The sequence below is a fragment of the Myxocyprinus asiaticus genome, chromosome 16 (genome assembly GCF_019703515.2).
Source record: "Myxocyprinus asiaticus isolate MX2 ecotype Aquarium Trade chromosome 16, UBuf_Myxa_2, whole genome shotgun sequence".
Classification (NCBI taxonomy): domain Eukaryota; kingdom Metazoa; phylum Chordata; class Actinopteri; order Cypriniformes; family Catostomidae; genus Myxocyprinus; species Myxocyprinus asiaticus.
The window spans coordinates 37,188,820-37,213,942 of NC_059359.1; the positions used below are offsets into that span (position 1 = coordinate 37,188,820).

The window sequence follows — 25,123 nt, forward strand, 5'->3', positions numbered from 1 at the left end:
ATGAGAATCAATATAGGTGTAGGGCTTTACTGGTTGTTTAGATCAGTGTATAAACAATAGAATATTAATAAGGATTAACATTGACGGGGCACCACTATGAAATCAGGGACTAATAACCGAATAGTAAAACAGTCTCAATATTAGATTGTTTTCTTAGGAAAATCGACATCCGAAGAATATCGATTTTCCAGGAAAAACAATGAATGAAGGTTTGAATCCGAGCACTGATATCCCGTCAGCATGACACAGGTGTATGCAAAACAAACCAAAACACTTCTCTTTGTAATATAAACAAAGTTTATTTATGCAGTAATATCAATTAATAATTAATACAATGCAGTTAATAAACGTCCGACTTACAACTACAAACTAAACAGTGATATGATTAGATATGGAAATAAAATAATCCTATAACACATAAGGTGTGTGTGTGTGACAGTGTGTGTGTGACTGTGTGTGTAAGGAGGGACGCGCACAAAATAGCGGACGTGACTCTCGTGGAGAGTATGTCACGCGAGACTTCCGGCCAGGGAATATGACCGCGTATGGGGGCGGAGATGGCGTCTACCAGTTACCACATATATCCACTTGTACGATAGCTTAGCGACAAAGCTGGGCTTTAGCATTTAAGCTATCTACGAGCCAAAATGTGTGCCACAATGTATGTGAGGGGTCGCGTGCCTGCATGTGTGTGTGTGTGTGTGTGTGTGTGTGTGTAATTAGTACGAGAGAGAGAGAGAAGTAACAGCCCTAAAGCTGATTTCGCGATCGTGGGAGAGAAAGCAGCTGTTTAGTTCATTGCTCAGAGACGCGGTGGACGACTCGTAAACAGTCCCGCGTTATTTGACTCTTTAATGGATGAACTCAGTTGCTGTCTCATCCGCGATGGCGAAATTGCACAACAATTCAATTTGGTTGGACCACAATACAGCAAAACAAAATCGTGATAATTAATACCCTGAATATTAATAATGAGCAGACATGGCGGTCCGTAAACTGTACAAGCAAAAACCCTGAAACACAAGAATAACACTATAATATTCTATCTCTGCCCAGACGTAAACCTCTTACTTGAATCGCATGAGGACACAGGTAGAATGTGTTTTCTTCCGTCCTTTAACTCTGACCCGGTTCCTTGAGGCTCGTGTGATGACGGGAGGCCGTTTCCTCGCTGTGTCGGCGGGCGGTACGGCTGTTGATTGTCGGCGGGCAGTACGCTGTTGATTCTCGGCGGGCTGGCGGAGAACTCAGAAATGTCGACTTGATTGAAGATGGAAGAGAAATCTTTAATCTCTTCACTTCTGTAGGCAAACGGATGAAGATGCGAATTGCTCGGCGGTCTCCTTTGGATCTGTTAGAGTGTTTGGTTGAACACAGAGTAATCTCAACTCGTCCAGAGAGATGGAGATTGTATGGCTACAGTTTCAAGTCGGACATTACTTCCTTGTGCCACGAGGTTGCACCTGAGAGCAGAAAAAAAACTCTGTCTATATTCGGTGAACAAAGTCGCTGGAAGTAACTCTGGAAGCATTTCAGAGGTATTTCAACTCCTGATGATGTCATGTTTGAGGGACGTTCTGTTGTGTGCCTCATCCAATAGGAATTGAGAGTTCGATGCTTTAGTGAGCAAGGCTTCATGGATTTGTAGTCTGTTTTGGACTCCCTTTGTTTGATTTTGGCGCGATTTATATCAGTAAAATTTACAACATGGAATGTGTGGGGGCTGAGTTAGGTTTTATGACTTGTGTTAGGCCTGCCTTTGTCTTCTATCTGAATACATGAGGCCCAACATAGGCAAATCTTAATTCAACAAACTGCAGCCACAATTTATACTGAATGATATAAAATATTTGCTTCTCTTGGTCTTAAATAATTCTTTACTTGTCCTCAACCTGTACCTCAGTTGCTTGTGGGCCATCCGGATGCTACAGAGGAATGGCCACATTCCCAGTGACCCCAGCCTGTTCAAGTCCTATGCTCAGTATGGCCACTTTGTGAATGTGAGGATTGCAGCACTGGAGGCTGTAGTAGACTATACCAGAGCTTCAAGCTTTCTTATTTTTTCTCTCCTCTTTTGTTTCCTCTTTTTCTGGAAACTGACCATTTTACTGGTCTGGATTTATTATTTTCAATTTTCAATCATTATTATTATTATTTTTTTTAATCCTTAAACAACTCTGCCTCGTATATGGGCCTTATGCCATTACTGTTCTTTCTGCACAGCAGGTCTCATTTATCAGCAGGACTACAAAAGCACAACCCACTTTTATTTTTATCAATAGAGCAGTAAATATTCTAGACAGAGCTTTAGCTCAGGCTTTAACGTCAAGCACAGGGAACTATTAAAGTTTTTATTTGAAACCTTGAGAGCTTGTTTATATCTCTCACTTTACATGGTTAGTGACAAATTACCAGTTAAAGTTTTATGTGGAAAATGGTGTTGAAAATCCAACAGTGATCGTCGTGTAAACAGAAGTGGACAGGTCTGCTGTACAGCTTTCCAGTCAAAATCAGTGTTGGATATATTGATTGGCAAGACTCTGAAAAGTCTGTGCTCTAGTTTTGAGGTTGCCTGGCATATGAGTGGCTCACAGCGACTTGAAGTGCTGCTGACTCCAGAGGAGGAGACGGCGGGCGAGTTGTGACACACAATGAGAGTGCAGACTGCCTTGGCGGTTGACATATGCTACCGTTGCCATGTTGTCTGTCCGAACTAACACGTGCTTGCCCTGGATCAACGGCCGAAACCTCCGCAGGGTGAGCAGAATTGCCAACAACTCAAGGCAGTTGATGTGCCAATGCAGTCGCGGACCCGTCCAGAGGCCAGCGGATGCGTGCCTGTTGCAAACAGTGCCCCAGCCCATTTTGGAGGCGCCTGTCGTGACCACGACGCACCTGGAGACCAGTTCTAGAGGAACACCTGCCCGTAGAAATGAGAGGTCGGTCCAAAGGCTGAAAAGACGGTGACAGACTGGCGTGATGACCACGCAATGTGTCCCGTGGCGCCATGACCATCTCAGGACTCGAGTCTGGAGCCAGTGCTGAAGCGGTCTCATATGCATCAACCCGAGCAGAGTGGCCACCGCCGAGGATGCCATATGCCCCAGGAGCCTCTGAAAAAGTTTCAGTGGAACTGCTGTATTCTGTTTGAACGCCTTCAAACAGGCCAGCACCGACTGGGCGTGCTCTTTCATAAGGCGTGCCATCAAGGAGACTGATTCCAACTCCAAACCGAGAAAAGAGATGCTCTGAATTGGGAGGAGCTTGCTCTTTTCCCTAGTTGGCTGAAGTGTGAGAGCACCAGGTCCCTATGTGCGCAAAACATGTCTCGAGAGTGAGTTAGGATTAGCCAGTTGTCGAGGTAGTTGAGAATGCGAATGCCCACTTCCCTTAACGGGGCAAGGGCAGCCTCTGCGACCTTCATGAAGATGCGAGGAGACAGGGACAGGCTGAAAGGGAGGACTGTGTACTGATACGCCTGACCCTCGAATGCAAACCACAGGAAGGGTCTGTGTCAAGGAAGGATCGAGATATGGAAGTACGCATCCTTCAGGTCTACCACCGCAAACCAATCTTGATGCCGGATGCTCTCCAGAATGCGTTTTTGCATCAGCATCTTGAACGGGAGTCTGTGTAAGGCCTAGTTCAGAACTCGCAGGTCCAAGATTGGCTGCAACCCACCGCCTTTTTACGGTACAATGAAGTAGGGGCTGTAAAACCCCTTCTTCATCTCGGCCGGAGGGACAGGTTCTATTGCGCCCTTCCGTAGGAGGGTAGCGATCTCCGCATGCAAGGTAGCAGCGTTTTCGCTCTTGACCAAGGTGAAGTGAATACCGCTGAGCCTGGGCGGGAGCCTGGTGAACTGAATTGCGTAGACGAGTCGGACGGTCCGGATCAGCCATCGTGATGGATTGGAAAGTGCAAGCCACGCGTCGAAGTTCTGCGCAAGGGGGACCAAGGGGACAACGTCGTTGGACGTACTGGCTGGTGGGGCACCACGTCGTGGCCGTGCTGAGTCTAAGGACATCGAAGCACTTACCTGGCTCCCTGTGACCACCCCCGGAAAAGCCTGGGACAGGGGAACAGAGGCCTGTCCTTGTAACCCGTGGAGACTGCCACATCGGGGGCGGCTGTGTGCCACAGCTGGGCATTCAGGGGTGGAAAGACCACTGCTGGAGCGCCAATCCTGCAAGAAAAAACCTGTGGATGGTAGTCGTGATGACGACCGTGCACACTGGGTATGTGACCCAGGGAGGAAGGAAGCCACTCTTTTGCTGAAATGTTGGGTACCGCAGCCACTTGGGCATGTGATGAAATCAAACAAAAAGGCAACAAAAGATTTTCCGGGGGATGGAGTGGTCTTCTTACCAGCTCCAGGTGAGTGGGTTCCCTCGTCCCCGGGTCACCCGTCTCAGGGGTGCTTTGACGACCTCTGTGGGTTCTTAGGCACTGACTGTGAGACAGGTGGTGTCTGCTTCCTGTGGTGGGCTCCACGCCGGGGCCGGGCCGAAGGGGCGGGCTGCGGCGAAGCCAGTGCAGACACCGCAGGGGGACGCACTTGGCGACAAGCAGACGGGGTGTGAGATCTTGAGCCGCGCCGGGGCAGGATGTGTCAGATTGCCTCCGTCTGCTGCTTCACTGCCGAGAACTGCTGGGCAAAGTCCTCGATGGTGTTGCCAAATAGGTCAGCCTGGGAAATGGTGGCAGCAAGAAACCGTGTCTTGTCGGCCTCACACATCTCCAGGTGCTCCTGGACCACTAGTGTGGCCATCGTCTGCCCGAGAGACCCCGCCGTGACCTTCGTCGCTCGGAGAGCAAGGTCGGTCGCCAAGCGCAGTTCCTGCATCAAATCTGGGGCGGAACTACCCTCGTGCAGTTCTTTCAACGCCTTGGCTTGGTGGAACTGCAGGAGAGCCATGGCGTGCAGGGCAGAGATGGCTTGTCCAGCAGCGCTGTAGGCTTTAGCCATCAGGGACGATGTGAGCCTACAGGGCTTGGATGGGAGCTTAGGGCATCCGTGCCAGGTGCTGGCACTCTGTGGGCATAGGTGCACCGTGAGCGTCTTATCCACCAGGGGAATCGCGTATAGCTACTTGCCGCCCCGTCATTGAGGGTAGTGAGAGCGGGGGAACTGCGGAATCGGGGCCGGGCAGTAAAAGGTGCCTCCCACGATTTCATCAGCTCCTCATGCACTTCTGGGAAAAATGGCATTGGAGCGGGGAGTGGCTGCTTTGAGCGGCGCCACGAGCCCAGGAACCAATCATCAAGCCATGAGGGTTTAGGTGAGAGCGGAGGGTTCCACTCTAACCTGATGCTCGTGGCTGCCCGGGAAAGCATGTCCGTCATTTCGGCATTGGCCTGTGACTGGGCAATTGTTCCCTCCAGTTGAGGCTTCTGCATCTGACTGGACAAGCCCGCTCTCCAATGCTGCGCTCGAGAGCTCATCATCTTCACGGGCTCCGAACAAGAAGCCAAACTCGCCATGAGACGAGCCTGCGAACTCATCCGGAAGCCCGATTGGGGCAGATGAGCGTGCTGGGGAATGGGAGGTCCACGGGGGGATACCCGGCGGAGACGATCACATTGGGCTCCCCAAATCGCCCCCAGTGCTAGCCACGCTGGCCTCATACCCGTAGGTAGAAGGATCGAGGCGGGGAGCTGCTGGGGTGGTTTGCTTTCTTATGAAAGCAAGCCACGACCGCAATGTTGCCATGGTCATGTTTTCGCAATGAGAACATGAACCATCCACAAATGCTGCCTCCATGTGGGTCGCGCCCAGACACGAAAGACAGCGATCATGACCATCTGAAGTTGAGAGATAACGACCGTAACCAGGAATAACACACAATCGGAAAGGCATCTTTAAAAAGACGCATCTTTAAAAAGACGTTCCGATGTCAAATCCGCGATCTGCCAACACCAAGTCCCCAGACAATAGTTTATTAAGAAGGCCACTATTCTCAGTCACATGCTTGTCACTGACATGACCTCCCCATCCTTGGGAAATGAAAGAGATAGCTCCCCGTGGTGTAATGCCAATGAGAGATTTTAGGGTGTGCTGGTGTTTGTAGTGGGAAAATGTCTGCACTCTAGCTTTGAGATTTGATGCTCTTTCAATGCGAATTTCAAAGCAGTCCAAAATAACTGCTACACGATTGCCAAAAGCCTCTACAAACTGATGTGGCATGGTGGTTTGCAAGCAATGCCCCTCTGGCCAGTGCACCAAGGGTTTGAGATGTGTAAACATTGTACCTATGGTATCTCTGAATGTGGTGGACTCAGTCTTTCGATCCACAGAGAACAGGTATGCAATGTGCTGGATTGGCAGATTCAGCCTCAGGCACATCAGAGTTGAGAGGAGCATCTGAAAACGTGAAAGTTTTCGGCTGGTCTGTGGCAGGCAGGGAAAAAGCTGTGTCAGCACACCCATCAGAACCACAAAACATGGAAGCCCAGTGTAGTACCTGACCTTCACGTCATCATCTTTTAAAAAATCCTCATCCATCTTCTTTTGAGAGAGCTCTTCCTTCAGTCTCCTGTTCTCCTTCAGCAAGCAGTTAATTTCGGCATGCCTGCAGCTACAAAAAAGTAATTCCTGCTGTTCTGCAGTGTTGTCTTTTGAACCAGTGTCATCCATCTGTGAAGCACCATCTGGGATTGCAGCTTCCTCCATTTCCAGTCTCTGGACAGCTAGATCATGTGGTGCAGGTGCAGCGTTATTCCCTGTGACAGCTTGCTGTCTCTGTGTTCTCCGGTTAAACCGCCCATAGTGCGTTGCTTTAACTTCTGTGTGCCCGAGATGTAATGATGGTACCCAGTCAGGATCACACTCTAGCATTTCATAGGCTGGTTTGCCTAAAAAGAAAAGGCCAAATTTATTTGATTAGTTATGTAGCTATGCAGCCAGTTAGTAGTGCAAAGTTAGCGGTGTAGCAACAACTCTACGTCATGTTTGCATTGCTGGCGGTAACAACAAAACAGTTAGATGTGCTTTGATTATATCTTACCTTTGTGAAAATGCCGTGAACAAACAAACATGTGTCGGAGAATGTTGTTGAAGGTGATGTTTTTCCGTCTTACTGCTGCTACCCATGCCATGCGACGCCGCTTTGTTAACTCGGAGACCTGAGATCCAACGTATTGTTTCCAGGTGGGAAAAATCGCACTCCATTTGAAATACGGTTTCCATGCCGGTCGTGAGTGCGATTATGGCAGTTAATTACACAACAAGCATTCACCATTGTTATGTATTTTTATCTGTATAATACAAACTATACCATCTATTTCCAATACAACACAGTATCCACCACAGCTTCCGTGTCCTAAAGTCCCAACATGCAATGCGTTGCTGACATCACGTTCCCAGAACCTATATTATCGCGGGAGTTTGGCGCGAGGCTCTGCTGACAGCACGTGCATAGCTCTTCCGGTTGACGTCTGCTGTGCGGATCAGTGACGCTCAGACTCGGAGATCAACTGAATGACACTCAGACATGCCCTTCATGGAATTTATACAGTATATTTGCTTAAAATTCTTTTATTTGGACATTAAAATGTGATTGGATTTAGAATGCCCAATAATTGCGGTTATCTCAATAACTGCGGTTAGATCAAATAACCACGATTAGACAGTTATTTAATAATTGTGACAGGACTAGTTATTTGACATAGCCTATGTAGTAAATTATAGAGCATACAGTTAATTTGTTCAGTGGACTATCAGATAGTAAATAAATCATATATTTTAGGGAGGTGTTTTACAGTTTAAATGGATTGCTACAGATGAATCATTAACACAAGTGTTATAGACTATATTACTAGTTCTTGTTTCCAAACTCTTTCCAAATTCAGTGAAATCAGCTGTTTAAACTTTAAATTGTCCTTGATTAAATGGGACAATTACTGACATACAACTATCAATCACCTTTTAAGAGTTACCATTTTAGATGTTGTTGCTCATTGACTTGTTTAAAATAAGCACTTGATCCGTCAGTCATGATCATTGGAAATTGTATGCATATTCTGCAATAGTTTCTGTATTTTGTTGTCAGCTGGGATTGTGTCCTGGAAATGCATTTAGATTGTGAAACTTTCCAGTAAGCAGAACAGTTTAGTCAGCAAACAACCTCTAGTTTATCTTCCACCACCCCATGCAACTCTGCCTGCATGTGTCTGTTTGTGTTGTCTGAGTGGGTGTGTCTTCCTAATATCACTTTTGACTACCAAAATCCGTTATGATTCCTTTTTTCTAGATTTTAGAATAATTGTAAAGTCATCAAAACTACAAAATAACACAGATAGAAGTATGGGAATAGTGCTGTGATTAAAAAATGTTGAACAAATCCAAACTATCGTTTCTCTTTTTCAAAAGAGTCACACTTATTTGTCTAGATTACAGGTCTGAACGCTGCAGTAAACATCAACCAAAATACATCAGTATGACTGCATTACTTGTGTATATGAAAGTCAGTGGGAATCAATATAGGCAAATCTTAATTCAACAAACTGCAGCCACTATTTATACTGCATCATATAAAATATTTGCTTCTCTTGGTCTTAAATAATTCTTTACTTGTCCTCAACCTGTACCTCAGTTGCTTGCGGGCCATCCGAATGCTACAGAGGAATGGCCACATTCCCAGTGACCCCAGCCTGTTTAAGTCCTATGCTCAGTATGGCCACTTTGTGAATGTGAGGATTGCAGCACTGGAGGCTGTAGTAGACTATACCAGAGCTTCAAGCTTTCTTATTTTTTCTCTCCTCTTTTGTTTCCTCTTTTTCTGGAAACTGACCATTTTGCTGGTCTGGAATTATTATTTTCAATTTTCAATCATTATTATTATTATAACTCTGCCTCGTATATGGGCCTTATGCTATTACTGTTCCTTCTGCACAGCAGGTCTCATTTATCAGCAGGACTACAAAAGCACAACCCACTTTAATTTTTATCAATACAGCAGTAAATATTCTAGACAGAGCTTTAGCTCAGGCTTTAACGTCAAGCACAGGGAACTATTAAAGTTTTTATATGAAACCTTGAGAGCTTGTTTATATCTCTCACTTTACATGGTTAGTGACAAATTACCAGTTAAATTTTTATGTGGAAAATGGTGTTGAAAAGCCAACAGTGATCGTCGTGTAAACAGAAGTGGACAGGTCTGCTGTACAGCTTTCCAGTCAAAATCAGTGTTGGATATATTGATTAGCAAGACTCTGAAAAGTCTGCTAGCTCTCCGTTCTGTGGGTGGGCTGAAAAAAATCTAGTATTTGTACACAGCCCTGGCTCTGTAAATGGGACAAAACCAAAGTGGAACAGAATGATCCACACAACACTACTCCAGCCACTCAGCAATAAGTGTTGGTTCATGCACATGCACAGGATGGGGGATGCGGGCAATGATGGCTAATCTGGCAGGTGTGAACTTTCTAAACTCCAAGGAGGACAAATGGCTGAGAAACAGACCAAGAGAAAAAGGTCAGACAGATATAAACTAAAAATGAAGGATTATGATAAGTCGAGGGCTAGGACAATAGCACACCGAAAACCGGACTTTAAATTCCTCAATGCCGACCCGCTGTTTACAAACACGCCAGCGGAGCCCTTTGTCTGGGCAGCCCAGCTGCGGAAACGGAGAAGGAAAAGGGGAAATAGAGCCGGTGTTCTCATCAGAGTAAGACGTCGTGCAAATCAACCCCCAGTATTCTACTGGCAAATGTTCAGTCTCTGGACAACAAGCTCTGCGAGCTGAGAGCGCGGATCTCTTTCCAACGAGAGACGAGGGACTGCTGCATTATCTGCCTTACAGAAACTTGGATGTCTGCTGAGATTCCAGATTCAGCCATCGAACCCGCGGGGTTCTCCGTGCACCGAGCGGACAGAGCGAAAGACCTCTCAGGTAAAAACAGAGGTGGTGGTGTATGTTTTATGGTCAACAAATCCATTCTGGCTACCGAGGGAATTCACAGCGGTCATTATCACTGCTGTGTACATCCCGCCACAAGCCGACACAGACCGAGCACTCAAGGAACTGTACAGGATTATAAGCAAGCAGGAAACCTGAGGCCGCGTTCATTGTGACCGGGGAATTTAACAAAGCCAATTTTAAATCAGTCGCACCAAAATACCACCAACACATCAGTTTCAACACACGAGGGGATCGGGTTTTGGACCATTGCTACTCTCCCTTCCGGGATGGCTACAAATCCCTCCCTTGCCCACCATTTGGCAAATCAGACCACTCTTCCATTCTGCTTCTGCCCGCTTACAGGCAGAAACTATAACAGGAAGCACCCACCCTCAGAATGATCCAGTGCTGGTCGGACCAATCAGAATCTACACTACAAGACTGTTTTGATCACGCGGACTGGGAGATGTTCCGGTCCGCCTTTGATGATGACATCGAGGTGTGCACTGATAGTGTAACGTGTTTCATCAGAAAGTGCGTAGATGATGTTGTTCCGACCAAAACAATATGGAATATATCTACCCCAACCAGAAGCCATGGATAAATAGCGATGTTCGCGCTGCACTTGATGCGCGAACCTCCGCTTTTAATTCCGGGAATGCGGAAGAGCATAAACAAGCCAGTTATGCCCTCCACAAAACTATCAGAGCAGCCAAACACCAGTACAGGGACAAGATTGAAGGACAGTTTAACACAACCAACTCTAGAAGCATGTGGCAGGGAAGTAATATCATCACGGACTTTAAAGGGAATAAAATCTCTGCCATGAACACCGCTTTCTTTCTCCCGGATGAGCTAAATACTTTTTATGCTCGTTTCAAGGGAAAAAACACCGCCCTCGTGGAGAGAGCTCTCGCGGCCGAAGCTACAGAGGTTAGTTCACTCTCCATCTCTGTAGCGGATGTAACACGATCCTTCCGATGGTTGAATATCCATAAAGCCGCGGGTCCAGACGGCATTCCGGGCCGCGTCATCAGAGCATGCGCGAACCAACTGGCTGGTGTTTTTACGGACATTTTCAACCTTTCCCTCTCCTTGTCTGTGGTCCCCACATGCTTTAAAACGTCCACCATTGTGCCTGTACCAAAGCAATCCAAAATCACTTGCTTAAATGACTGGCATCCTGTTGCTCTGACCCCCATCATCAGCAAATGCTTTGAGAGACTAATCAGAGATTACATCTGCTCTGTTCTGCCTCTATCTCTGGACCCATTGCAGTTTGCTTACCGCAACAACCGCTCCACTGATGATGCCATTGTATCTACACTACACACTGTTCTTTCCCACCTGGAAAAAAGGAACACTTATGTGAGAATGCTGTTTGTAGACCACAGCTCAGCATTCAACACCATAGTGCCCTCCAAGCTTGATGAGAAACTCCGGGCTCTGGGCTTAAACAGCTCGCTGTGCAGCTGGATCCTGGACTTCCTGTCAAGCAGACGCCAGGTGGTTAGAATGGGCAGCAACATCTCCTCATCACTGACCCTCAACATTGAAGCCCCGCAGGGCTGTGTTCTCAGCCCACTCCTGTATTCCCTGTACATACATGACTGTGTGGCAACACATAGCTCCAATGCCATCATTAAGTTTGCTGATGATACGACGGTGGTAGGTCTGATCACTGACAATGATGAAACGGCCTACAGAGAGGAGGTGCTCACTCTGACATGCTGGTGTCAGGAGCACAACCTCTCCCTCAACTTCAGCAAGACAAAGGAGCTTGTGGTGGACTTCAGGAGAAAAGACAGAGAACACAGTCCTATCACCATCAATGGAGCACCAGTGGAGAGAGTCAGCAGCTTCAAGTCCCTCTGTGTCCACATCACTGAGGAACTCACATGGTCCGTCCACACTGAGGCCATTATGAAGAAGGCTCATCAGCGCCTCTTCTTCCTGAGATGGCTGAGGAAGTTTGGAATGAACCGCCACATCCTCACACGGTTCTACACAAGCACTGTAGAGAGCATACTGACTGGCTGCATCACTGCCTGGTACGGCAATAGCACCACCCACAACCGCAAAGCCCTGCAAAGGGTGGTGCGGACTGCCAGACACATCATCAGAGGTGAGCTTCCCTCCCTCCAGGACATATATACCAGGCGGTGTGTGAAAAAAGCTCGGAGGATCATCAGAGACTCCAGCCACCCGAGCCATGGGCTGCTCTCACTGCTACCATCAGGCAGGCGGTATCGCAGCATCAGGACCCACACCAGCCGACTTCATGTCAGCTTCTTCCCCCAAGCAATCAGACTTCTGAACTCTTGATCTCTCACGATCAATATACATCAGCACTGCACTTTATTAATCTTATTATCTCACACTGGACTGTCTTAAATTATATTCTCTCTTAAAAACACTGGCAACTGACTATCAACCAACAGCCTGAATGTCAATACAGTACAATACAACCTACTGTATATTTTATATATACTGTATATACAATTTTTTTGTATAATGTATATTCTATATTGTGTGTATGTGTATTCTATATTGTGTGTATTGTATACTGAATATTATTATTTGTATATTGTGTTGTGTGTAATTATGTGTATATTAGATATGTAAATTGTGATGTGTAATACTGTTTATTGTAAACTGATATATGTCTCATCACTGTCATGACTGCTGCGTTGCTCGGAACTGCACCCAAGACTTTCACCCACTATTGCACTTGTGTATATGGTTGTGTGACAATAAAAGTGAAGTGAAGTGTAGGAGCCACGTCAACATCGGCGAGGCTTTTCAGCGGTGGAGAGACCTTCGAGAGGTAAAAGGCTTGAAGATGGATGCAGAAGTTGCTCTTTTTCTTCTCAATAGGTGAGTAACATAAATTTAGCTATGTTTCACAGAACCCATATATGTTGTTGTTGTGATGTTAGATTTAGTAGCAGGAGAGATGAGAGTGTCTGGAGCTGGTGTGCATAAAACCATCTCGCATGCATGAATCTGGGGGGCGGAGCTTCCAAAGGAGCACTGAAGGAAGGGGTGTGTTTGTTCTGGCAATTGAGTTCCAATATCAGCAGTGTTTCTCAGGAATTGCTGAGTGCACCTTTAATTATTAAATCAACAAGACCAGTAATGTTTTAATAGGGATGTGCCAGGGTGGTCGACTAATCAACTAGTTGTCTAACAATTGACTTCTAGTGGGGTCGACTACTAACATTAATATTTTAAGTGGTGGTGGTTTTAATGGGTGAAAAAGCTAAATTAATTTAGATATGCAACTTCTTAGAGAGCTTTTTTGTTGATGATAACTTTCTTTGCTTGTCAGTGAATAACAGTCAGCACAGTAAAACCCTTTGCAAGAAGTTTCATCTCTTTAATGCTTCAGGTTTAGTCTTTTTATGTGCTGCTGTTACTGACTCTGTCAGTAATGTCTTTTTACAGTATTGAAATATACGCTTGCATAATAAAAATAGTTGTATGTGGTATGTAGTCAGCCATACTGCGTACCCGAGCACAAGAAAAAGGTGATTCGGGATGAATTAGAGGCAATGCTCGAGATGGGGGTAATAGAAGAATCGCACAGCGATTGGGTGAGCCCAGTTGTTCTTGTACCTTAGAGTGACGGGTCAGTCCAGTTCTGTGTTGATTACCGGAAAGTCAACGCGGTGTTTAAATTTGACACGTACCCAATGCCCCGAATTGACGAACTGCTCAATCGGTTGGGAGCGGCTCAATTTTATTCGACACTGGATTTAACTAAGGGATATTGGCAGATCCCCTTAATTCCATTATCCCGAGAAAAAATGCCCTTTTCCACACCGTTCGGATTAAACCAATTCATCACTCTTCCGTTCAGTTTGTTCGGGGCTCCCGCCACGTTCCAGCACCTCATGGATAAGATCCTCCTGCCACACACTGCTTATGTCGCTGCCTACTTAGATGATATCATTATATACAGTAATGTCTGGCAGAGGCATATGCAGCATCTGAGAGCCGTACTGAGGATGCTGAGGTGGGCGGGGCTCACGGCAAACCCAAAAAAGTGTGCAATTTTTTGTCCATTACATAAGGTCAGTGATCAGTGGTATCAAAGACTGTCAAGTCTCTTAGTATTTATTTCATGAATAATCAGTCTTGTAACTGAAAATTATTTTTTAATCTGAGTAGTGATAAGCTGATATACGTATATCAGCCAGTATTTTATCTTTTAGATTAACTTTGTAAATGGATAATGAATGCTTTGTGTTCTATTCTTTTTGATTATTTTTTTGTAATTATTGTGTAAAATTTGGTTCAGTTAGCCTGTAAATCCTGACATAAAATAGCAGTCAGAAAATTCTTATTTTTTTGAAATGGAGCTTTTTTTTTAACCATTTGTCAAAATCTAAATATATACAGGTGCATCTCAATAAATTAGAATGTCGTGGAAAAGTTCATTTATTTCAGTAATTCAACTCAAATTGTGAAACTCGTGTATTAAATAAATTCAGTGCACACAGACTGAAGTAGTTTAAGTCTTTGGTTCTTTTAATTGTGATGATTTTGGCTCACATTTAACAAAAACCCACCAATTCACTATCTCAACAAATTAGAATACATCATGAGACCAATAAAAAAAACATTTTTAGTGAATTGTTGGCCTTCTGGAAAGTATGTTCATTTACTGTATATGTACTCAATACTTGGTAGGGGCTCCTTTTGCTTTAATTACTGCCTCAATTCAGCGTGGCATGGAGGTGATCAGTTTGTGGCACTGCTGAGGTGGTATGGAAGCCCAGGTTTCTTTGACAGTGGCCTTCAGCTCATCTGCATTTTTTGGTCTCTTGTTTCTCATTTTCCTCTTGACAATACCCCATAGATTCTCTATGGGGTTCAGGTCTGGTGAGTTTGCTGGCCAGTCAAGCACACCAACACCATGGTCATTTAACCAACTTTTGGTGCTTTTGGCAGTGTGGGCAGGTGCCAAATGCTGCTGGAAAATGAAATCAGCATCTTTCAAAAGCTGGTCAGCAGAAGGAAGCATGAAGTGCTCCAAAATTTCTTGGTAAACGGGTGCAGTGACTTTGGTTTTCAAAAAACACAATGGACCAACACCAGCAGATGACATTGCACCCCAAATCATCACAGACTGTGGAAACTTAACAGTGGACTTCAAGCAACTTGGGCTATGAGCTTCTCCACCCTTCCTCCAGACTCTAGGACCTTGGTTTCCAAATGAAATACAAAACTTGCTCTCATCTGAAAAGAGGACTTTGGAACACTGGGCAACAGTCCAGTTCTTCTTCTCCTTATCCCAGGTAAGACGCCTCTGACATTGTCTGTGGTTCAGGAGTGGCTTAACAAGAGGAATACGACAACTGTAGCCAAATTCCTAGACATGTCTGTGTGTGGTGGCTCTTGATGCCTTGACCCCAGCCTCAGTCCATTCCTTGTGAAGTTCACCCAAATTCTTGAATCGATTTTGCTTGACAATCATAAGGCTGCAGTTCTCTCGGTCGGTTGTGCATCTTTTTCTTCCACACTTTTTCCTTCCACTCAACTTTCTGTTAACATGCTTGGATACAGCACTCTGTGAACAGCCAGCTTCTTTGGCAATTAATGTTTGTGGCTTACCCTCCTTGTGAAGGGTGTCAATGATTGTCTTCTGGACAACTGTCAGATCAGCAGTCTTCCCCATGATTGTGTAGCCTAGTGAAACAAACTGAGAGACCATTTTGAAGGCTCAGGAAACCTTTGCAGGTGTTTTGAGTTGATTAGCTGATTGGCATGTCACCATATTCTAATTTTTTGAGATGGTGAATTGGTGGGTTTTTGTTAAATGTGAGCCAAAATCATCACAATTAAAAGAACCAAAGACTTAAATTTATTTAATACACGAGTTTCACAATTTGAGTTGAATTACTGAAATAAATGAACTTTTCCACGACATTCTAATTTATTGAGATGCACCTGTATATAAATTATTTGAGTATATAATTTTTGTTTATTTATTTATTTACTGGGTATCATATTTGATACATCAGACTTTAAGAGTTACCCTCCTGAGGCCCAGCAATATTTTTTATTTTTTTTGGACTTATATATGTATAGGCAATTATTTATTTAAGTTTATCTTAGTCCATACATGCCAGAGCAGTAAATGCAATTATTATAATTTGCTTTTTTTATGCATCAAACACTAAATTGACATTTTAAAAAAGCTACATGGCAAAACCTTTTTTTTGGCGGGGGGGGGGGGTGGGGGGGGGTCTCAGGAGGTTATAGTAAGATGACTTCATAATAGCTTGTAATGTAAAACAATGAGATCTTAATTATGACAGAACATGCTGCATATCTAAATACACATATAAATATCAGTTCCCATTTTAAATATATCTTATCAAAATTACATGTTTTTTGTGGTTTGTGTGAATGTAATGTAATGATGCAAATACTCATTTTGAAATAACTGTTATACTTTTTTACTTTATTAAAATCAGCATAAATTTCACAGCAGAAAAATGTGTACATCACAATACAAAGGTGGACATTTTGGAAATGATATTACAAGGTCTTCTACTTCCAGAAGAGCATGGGAACTTTCACCAGGAGGCAGTAGAAATCTAGTTTAAAACAGATTTTTCAGCAAAGTATTCATCATGTTGATGATGTAGTGGCTTTAGAAAATCACGTATCAAATATAATATTTACAGCTTTTTAGAAATGTTATGCACGTCTAATTTGCTTTAATTAAATAATATACATACAGTATATCAGCACAATATCTGCTATTGGCCCAGCTGGCTTTTTAGATTTGGGTCATCTAAAAATCCATATTGGTCAACCACTTCTTGGTTCTCAAGTTATATCAGCGACTTGCTCAAGTATTTGTAACAAACACAAAATATGTACATCTAAATGTGGCATGTTGTAAAAAAAGTACATGTAATAATGAAAAAAGTTTTTAAAAGGACTGTGTTGTCATAGTTTCACTAAACCATTTTGTATTTATCAGAGGATTGAAGGATGAATTCTGATTTCTACCCTCTTTAGGCACAAGATTCTAAGCATGATTGCCAAGAATCCAGCTTTTACTAAAGCAGCGGAGTTGCCTTTGTGTGGAATGTGGAAGTTATTGAACTCAGGTAGAGCACACACATTGATTTCTTGTCCTCACAAGTTCTTATAGAGCACATCTGGATTTACTCCATGATTTCACTAATGTTGACTGGGCCAACATCCTGAAAGCTCTTCATGTTTTCAGGCTGCATTTCATCAGTATGTTCTGACATCTAGTGAACCTTTTACCAATATGCACTGAACATACTAATCTGTTATTCAAGCCTCAAGCTGGTCTGCTTTACAAAGTCATCCAATAATGCACATATAGTCTTCCTCAGAACCCCACGACTCTTTATGTACATATGATCCATTTCAAATCTGGTTCTCTTCCAGTAGGCCTCCATATGCCCTAAAACACAGAGAAGGTTGTGAAAGCAGCTCTTTATAACCTGCTTTTGATTATTGGCAGTTCTGAGGAACTGGAGTAAATCTGTTTCTTTACGACCACTGGCAGTGTTTAAAAGAGGCTGCTGTTGCAGTGAGCGTTTTCTTGGTTTGTTTTCCGACAGGGAGGTCTTGTTCTGGTCTCTTTGTGGAAGGATTTATTGTGTCAAAACTCACTCCTGTGCATTGGGGGTTTGCAGCCACTCTTGGCAGAACAAGTGCTGATACATTGCCAGTTCTGATTAAAGTCAGTTCTTGTACATTTCGTTTAAGAGGTTGTAGACTGTGTTCAAGGATTTCAATATTTTATCCTGTGGTCTTTGTTCTTTTTGAATGTGTATGGTCTTCTATTTTGTAATTTAAAACCAAATGCCACACATAAAAAATAAAATAAAAATCCCACATTTTTGTGATTTGATGATCCAAATGAGCAAATGTAGTGTTTTCCTGTTAAATTTGAATCATATAACAACATGGTTTCCTCAGAAAGGGTACTTGTAATTGTGCTGAAACAGAACTGTTGGTCAAAAGAATGAATGCAGCTCAAAGAGACTTTGTAATCAGGGCTTGTAATGTGCACTTGGCTTTACAAATCCAATTTTTGTACTCTGGGCATCAAGATAAATCACCAACATTTGCAAAAAAGCCCGGTAAATTCCCCAAGATGTTGGACTTGATTTAACTCTGAATATCATGACATCTGATATGTTATACTGTCTGTCAATCTCTGTATGTGCTTGTGTCTCAGGTACCTCTCATGACCGGCGTCTGCGATGTGATGCAGTGAATCTACACTCTGTTCTACAATACTACACTCTGTTTACCCAGCCCTCCTGTCTGCCACTGCCAGAGCTCTGCCTTGTGCTGAACCTGAAGGAGAAGAAGGCCGTCCTCAACCCACCATCAAATCTGAGCAGGGCCCTGGAGGTTCAGGGGTGACCCTGACCATGACCTCCACTAGCACTGTAAACTTCAAACTTAAACTGCTCTGTTGCATTATGAACACTTGCTCAGAACCATAGGAGGACTTGTGTTGATACAAAATCAACAACAAAACAAAATTGTTTGTAACAAAGTGTTGAGTGCACTTTAATATCTGTGCCATTAAAATAAATATATATTTTTTTAAGGGGTCATGACATGCCTTTTTTTATTTTAATATGTTCCTTGAGGTTCACTTATAATATTAGTAAAGTTTTCTGCACAAAAAAGTCATATTTTTGTAAAACATGATTATTTTCCACCCTCATTCTGAGCCTCTGTCAGAAACACTTGGTTTTGGTGCTACTTCTGTAAGACTTGACAATAAACGCCCACTGTTCTGATTGGCTCTCTGCTCTTGACTGACCTGATTACTTTTCTTGCCATCTCACTGCTCACCACTACTGAGCAAGGCTACAGAAGTGATTAAAGGAAAAGTAGGCATTGATGTGTTGTTGTGGAGACGGTCAGATGCAAATGTCTACCACAGTGTGACATCACAGTGTGGAGGAAACAGAGAACGAGTAGTTCTGACAGCTTTGTTTCAACAAATGCTTTTTTTGCAGTGAGGAGGAAGTTTTGAGTTCTGAAACTTACAGTATGTTTTTATAGTACAATGACCCCTTATATGTTAAAAGGTCAAGGAAAATGTGATTCCTCATGTCATGACCCCTTTAAACAGGTTTCAAGCATTCTCCTTGCCTTTCATTGATCAGACAAACTGGTAATCCAAGCTAAAACTCATGTCATTTTTTGAGCCAATGTTGCTATATCTGGCTCAGAATGCATTTGCATTTGGTGCTGCTAGTGGCACAGGAATTATATACTTCACCATACATTTCCTCTGACTTGAGGGATTTTTATTAAACCTGAAGTAAAAATCTTAAATTATTGCTCATATAATTCCTATATATTCCTTATTATATATTCCTCTTTATTATTCCAATATATTACTAATATTTAGCAGGGCTCCAGTCTGTGACTAAAATGGTCGCAAATGCAACCAAAAATAATTTATTGCGACTATCATTTAAAATCTAGTCGCCCCTGGAGACAGTCGGGTTGTGTGCGTTCATATGCGGTTTCATCAGATAACATCTTGTGAGTTATTGAATACATCTTTAGAGTGTGCGCAACCAGTGTGTCTCCAGCCGCTTTTCACCCGTTCTGTTGTGATGACGAGCTGGCTGGCTGCAACACACTCAACAACAAACCCAGCGCCAGAGAGTCGTGACCAAATGACTCTTTTGAACCTGATCTTTTTCATGAATCACCCGAAAAGAAATGTGGGTTTGAACTCAGGAGCTCAGGTTTGCAGTATGAATCAGATTCACGTTCTCAGCGAATCAGCCGTCAGCGAACTCACAACTGTGAGCGCAGACATTTCAAAATAAAAGTCCTATGCATATTTCAGGCTTCTTTATAATTAAAAGTCCCGTATTGTGTACCACTTTTTTTCTTTATTGATTGGGATTGGAGTAGCACAATAAACTGCATCTGGGATTTAATTCAATTTGCACTCTTGTAGTCACTGTGTCTGGGCCATCTGGTAACAGTAAAAGACTAAGGCAATATTGTAAAACAATTTATATACTGTATATATATATATATATATATATATATATATATATATATATATATATACTATATGTTATTATCTGTAATGTATATTGTGAAGAGCAGTATTAAATAAATACAAAATATTTTATCTCTTATATTTGTATAAATTATGAAAGGGGTGTGAACATTTGAGACAAAAGGGAATGCAAACTTCTCAACCATATATTCTGTTTATTAAACCTCCGATTAATGGGTTATCAGCTGTCTTTTCTTCTGCTTTCTATCTTGTTTTTGAACAGCAATCTAAATCTAGCAATTCTGTGATTTGGCGACTAAAAACAGCCATTTGGCTCCTTAATGTTTCAGTTTAGGAGCCAATGGCTCCTTAGTCATTTTTTTTAGTCTGGAGCCCTGTTTAGTGTGTCACTGATTATTGCTGGCTGAAGGAGGAACATGTTGTCATGGAGCCTGCACTAGTGGGGTTGCCATAGCCCCACAAGGTTTAAAGAGGAAGGTGGAGACTCCAATATGTTCGTCACCTGAACCTGGACAGGTTATGCAAGAGAAGCCCAGTGCTAAAGTATCTGTGAAGAGCAGGGTGTGTTATTAGCATTGAACAATATCAGATTCATATTTTTTATTACTTGCAACCTGTAACTGTTTCTGAGTGCTCTTTGAGTTGATTTGTACCAAAAGCTCTAGATATCTACTTTAGTAAATCCTTAATGTCTTATGTTCTACACTGCTTCAACTTGTCTCTTACCTCTTCGCAGGTAAAGAACCATCTTCAGTGGAACAGCCATGCCCATGCTGAGCAAGGAGAGCATGTCCTCCAACATGGAGATCACCACCACCACCATCATCATCACCACCATGAACACAAGAAGAAGAAACACAAGCACAAACATAAACACAAGCACAAGCATGAGAGCAAAGACAAAGATAAAGACAGACTCTCATGCCTTCAGTAACAGCCCTGCAAGCGGCTGTTCCATTCGTTCTCCTTCTTTATCTGATTGAAAATAATTGTAAGCATGTATGTGGATAGCTTTCTTTAAATACTTTGTTCATCTGTTCTGTAAAGCAGATTTTGGAAGCCCCCTTTATCCCTCTGTCTCTGTAATAACCTAACATGTGGTCTTTGAGAAGGAAAAGTTTGTTCTGCAATGTCATATGACCACACGTAAAGCTGCCTGGTTTGTGGCCTCTTAAACAGCACGCACATAGATTCACACTGGCTCTCACCACCCACGACCAATGAGGTTAAGCCCCACCACTATCTCCCAAGATAAATGTCAACATTCTGCAAGTACTTTTATAAGGGAACATTTCACTCCATGGGCTTTATGCTTCACTTACTGCTAGTAATCTTTCCAACGGTGCTCCAGTAGCCAGTGAAAATTTTGAAGGGTCAGTTATTTGGTTCCTAGTTGAACTTAACGGTTGCTTTGAAATAATACTGTAGTTTGAGCCATTAATAGCCATTAATATCATCTTAATACCCCAGCCTATGTTTTTAATATTTTGCAGTTGTTTTTGTATATAACCCAGTAACACAAATGTTATAAGGAACAGTTTTCTTGTTCAATAACGTGTTTGTTTTATGTTACAAATCCATAAAGACATTTTGTTGAAAATAAACTTTTTATCATTGCATTTCTGTTGCCATAAAACCAAATTTCTATGGTAGAGCTTCATCTATGAGCTCTAGTTCCCAAACTGATAGGAAAATGAGAACAGAAATGTAGATGATAAAAATGGATAGAATGTGTTATTGAAAGCTCATTGATTATTGTTAGGAATTATGTTTCTATACAAAAATAATGTAAAGAGAATGATACATTTAAAAATGCAAGCAAGGACTCATTTTGATTCCTTGTGAATATACAGTTACACATATTTGTGAAATAATATTGATGGATTTGTAATATTCCCAGGTTTAATACAAGTTAAGCTCAATTGACAGCAATTTTGTGGCACAATGCTGATTACGAAAAAAAAAATAATAATAATAATTACATTGTTTGTAAAAAAAAAAAAAAGAAGCAGAACTCTGGATTCCAGTCAGGCACTTAAAATGGAAGTGAATGGAGGCCAATCCGTAAACATTAATATACTCACTTGTTTCAAAAGTATAGCCACAAAGCAAACAATATGTGTGCTAACATGATTTTAGTGTGATAAATATAAATATTATGCCACAAATCCTGTCGATTTAGCTTAACTTGTATTGAACCGGGAATATAAAATAGGCCCAATTATTTATTTTTATTTTCATATTTTAAATGATAACATTATATTCCCTTCAGTTTTTTTTTTCAGTATTCTGACCTAATTTAACCAAGTGAACAGATATTATTCAAGCTTTAAACCTCATTGTAAGCAATGTTTTACTACACGTGCATTTTTCAAATGTAATGTAACGCAAGTCTAACTTTGTAGACATGTTGTCAAGTTGACATTTTGAATCGGTTCTCATACATTTCATAAAAATCATTAAATGTTAACCAGATACTTCAATGTTAACCCTTGTGCAACAATAAAAAAAAGTTACTCAGAGGTCCTTCGAGGACAAAAATGTCCACGTCAAAAAACTGCCATAATAATATTATATATTAATATTATTTTCCACTTTCAGTGAGTAAATTTTTTTTAACCAACATCAGTCCTGATCATAACTACCAAATATTCATTCATTTTCAAGATTTTAACCCTTTAAATGCCAGTTTGTTTATATAATGCCACTGTTGTTTATATATATATATATATATATATATATATATATATATATATATATATATATATATATATATATATGTGTGTGTTTTTTTCATATACTAAATGCTAAGGGGAATTCTTTTTTTTTTTATTTTTTTTATTTTTTTTGGATTATCACAGTCTGCTTAACACACACACACACACACACACACACACACACATACACACACACAATTTTAGCTGCATCATTTATTCAACTGGCCTTCAGTGCTCTGTAATACAGCAAACAGACAATAGGAAAAAAGCATGTATTTGCTCCATAGGCTAATCATGAGACAAATAGCGCCATCTGGTGGGAAATATTACAAATGTAAATTTTGAAGCCAGGGCTCCGGAATGAAATCATAATATCACAGAATTCATGAGTTTATACTTTAATGGCACTGGGATCAAATATTGCAGTTTATTGGGTTTCAATGGGGACATCTGAAGGTCCTGAGTGTAACTATTTATTATAGATGTATTATAGGAACTTAGGTTGAAATATCAAAATTCCCCAAAAAATACACACCTTTGGCTAAATTTATGACGTTGGCATTAACATAGCCAAAATGATCGAAAAAAAAAAAATGAAAACTAAATTTTCAACTAAAATGAAAAAGACAGAAACGTCCCGAAGGTCGCACAAGGGTTAAGTATGTTTTGGGCTGTTAAAGGGGGTCTGTCAGATGTGACTGTATGTTTCCTGGTGTGTATTGGTTGAGGGTAATGTAAACACTCTTGAGCATGTCGTGTGGTGGGGCTTGAGTACTTAGTGTCGCAGTAAGTGAGGTTCAAGACACACCACATCAACCATGCTGACACTAAAATGGGTACGGTAAGAAGTTTATATTGTAATGATCTTTATGGGGATGCGTTTAACAGCTACTTTAGCGGGCTTTTCAACTGCAGTCTATAGATATGATTAATTATTTTTTCCTCGACCCATTATAACGGTCATTTCGATATATAGTAGTAAATATTTTCTGTTTGAACATTGGACATGTGTAGCCTATATTGCAGTAGAATGTGGTGCAGGAAAACGGCAGCTGCTAAATACGCTAGACTGCTTTGATTTCTTGTTTAAACCTTATCCGTCTCATTTTATGTTTAATGTTTCCCTTTGTCGTACACATATAAACAGAAACTCTAATTTCGTTACATTGTGTTGTCTCAATCGTCCGTGTCATCTTAATGTTGGTCGCAATGCAAATGAACTCATGCGCTCTTGTTCATCGTTTTACATGTTTGTAACGGCCCGCGTCCTCAAACGGTTCTCAGTAGTTTGAGTGAAGTTTGTCTATGTATTTATATTATTTCTCTGTCTGACCGCAGATATTCTCTGCTATGTGTCTTCTGTTGCGGTCTGGTGTCTGTGTGGGGCATGTTGTCCGTCGGTCTGGCAGAGCATCATCCGATGAGTCTCGCTCTGGGTGTAAGTTCATATACTTCAGTAATTTTTTTGACTAATTTGACAACTCTTCGAAATGTATGCATCCTGGATTTTTTTTTTTCCATTCACTTTATGATTAAATGTTGTTAACAATAAATTATTGGTACAAATTTCTTTACCACAGCGTATTATAGACATTCGGAGTAGCCCCATATTCAATTTTTGATGGGAATGAAACGAGGCTGAGTCTCTTCAAATGGGTTTACTGTTGTTTTAAGTTGTTTTGATGGTTCTGCTGTAGAAAGTAGACAAAAATACTCGAGAAAAGATGAGTTTTGAAAATCAGATATGATACAGTAGCTTGTAAGTCCCTGACAGCCTCGTTTTCATTCTCGCCAAAAATTAAATGTTGCGCTACTCTGAATAAGGCTGACAAGGCAACACTATTTGCACACATTTCTGCAACTATTTTAGCTCCAACCTTAGTCTGCAGTGTTATATATACATAAGCCTTTTTTATTTGATAAACTTTATACTGTTTTTTTAAAACAAATGCGAGATTCATTTTTGTTAATCTCCCATTGACTTAAATTGATAGAATGCATTCAAGATCTAACTGATTATGTGTATAACGTTTGCAGACTATGTTGATTGGTCGGTTTTCTTGCATTTATTAGCATGCTGAATTGTGATTGGTCTTTCTTTTTTGGAATAAATTAACTATCTTTTGCTGCCTCAACTTTGCATGAATGTCAACAAAGTGGCTCTGATTTCATTTATGCAGAACCAAACCTTAAAACTGTAGTTGTGTGTATACAGATATTTAGAAATGTTTTGAAACTCTAAACATACTGAATATTCAGATTTGCTTGTATATGAAAAAAATAAAATAATAATGTTTGTTACTACTTCCTAACTTTATATCAATGTTAAACATCATCATAAATCAGCATAATTTTACTGCGGAAATGCCTGCATTAAAATAACAGAGGTTTCACTCTAGTTTCCTTGGGGTTGATTTTGCAGTGTATCTTGG

General features: G+C 41.7%; 1 protein-coding gene across 2 annotated transcripts in view; it reads left to right on the forward strand.

The window, feature by feature from the left end:
* Positions 1 to 23,391: 23,391 nt before the first annotated feature.
* enpp2 (ectonucleotide pyrophosphatase/phosphodiesterase 2) overlaps positions 23,392 to 25,123 on the forward strand; it is a 32,153-nt gene continuing 30,421 nt past the window's right edge. For both annotated transcript variants that reach the window (XM_051721380.1, XM_051721381.1), the window contains exons 1-2: positions 23,392 to 23,527; positions 24,030 to 24,129. In XM_051721380.1, the coding sequence (XP_051577340.1) occupies positions 23,510 to 23,527; positions 24,030 to 24,129 (118 nt within the window). In that variant the 5' untranslated portion in view covers positions 23,392 to 23,509. The remainder of the gene's footprint in view (positions 23,528 to 24,029; positions 24,130 to 25,123) is intronic.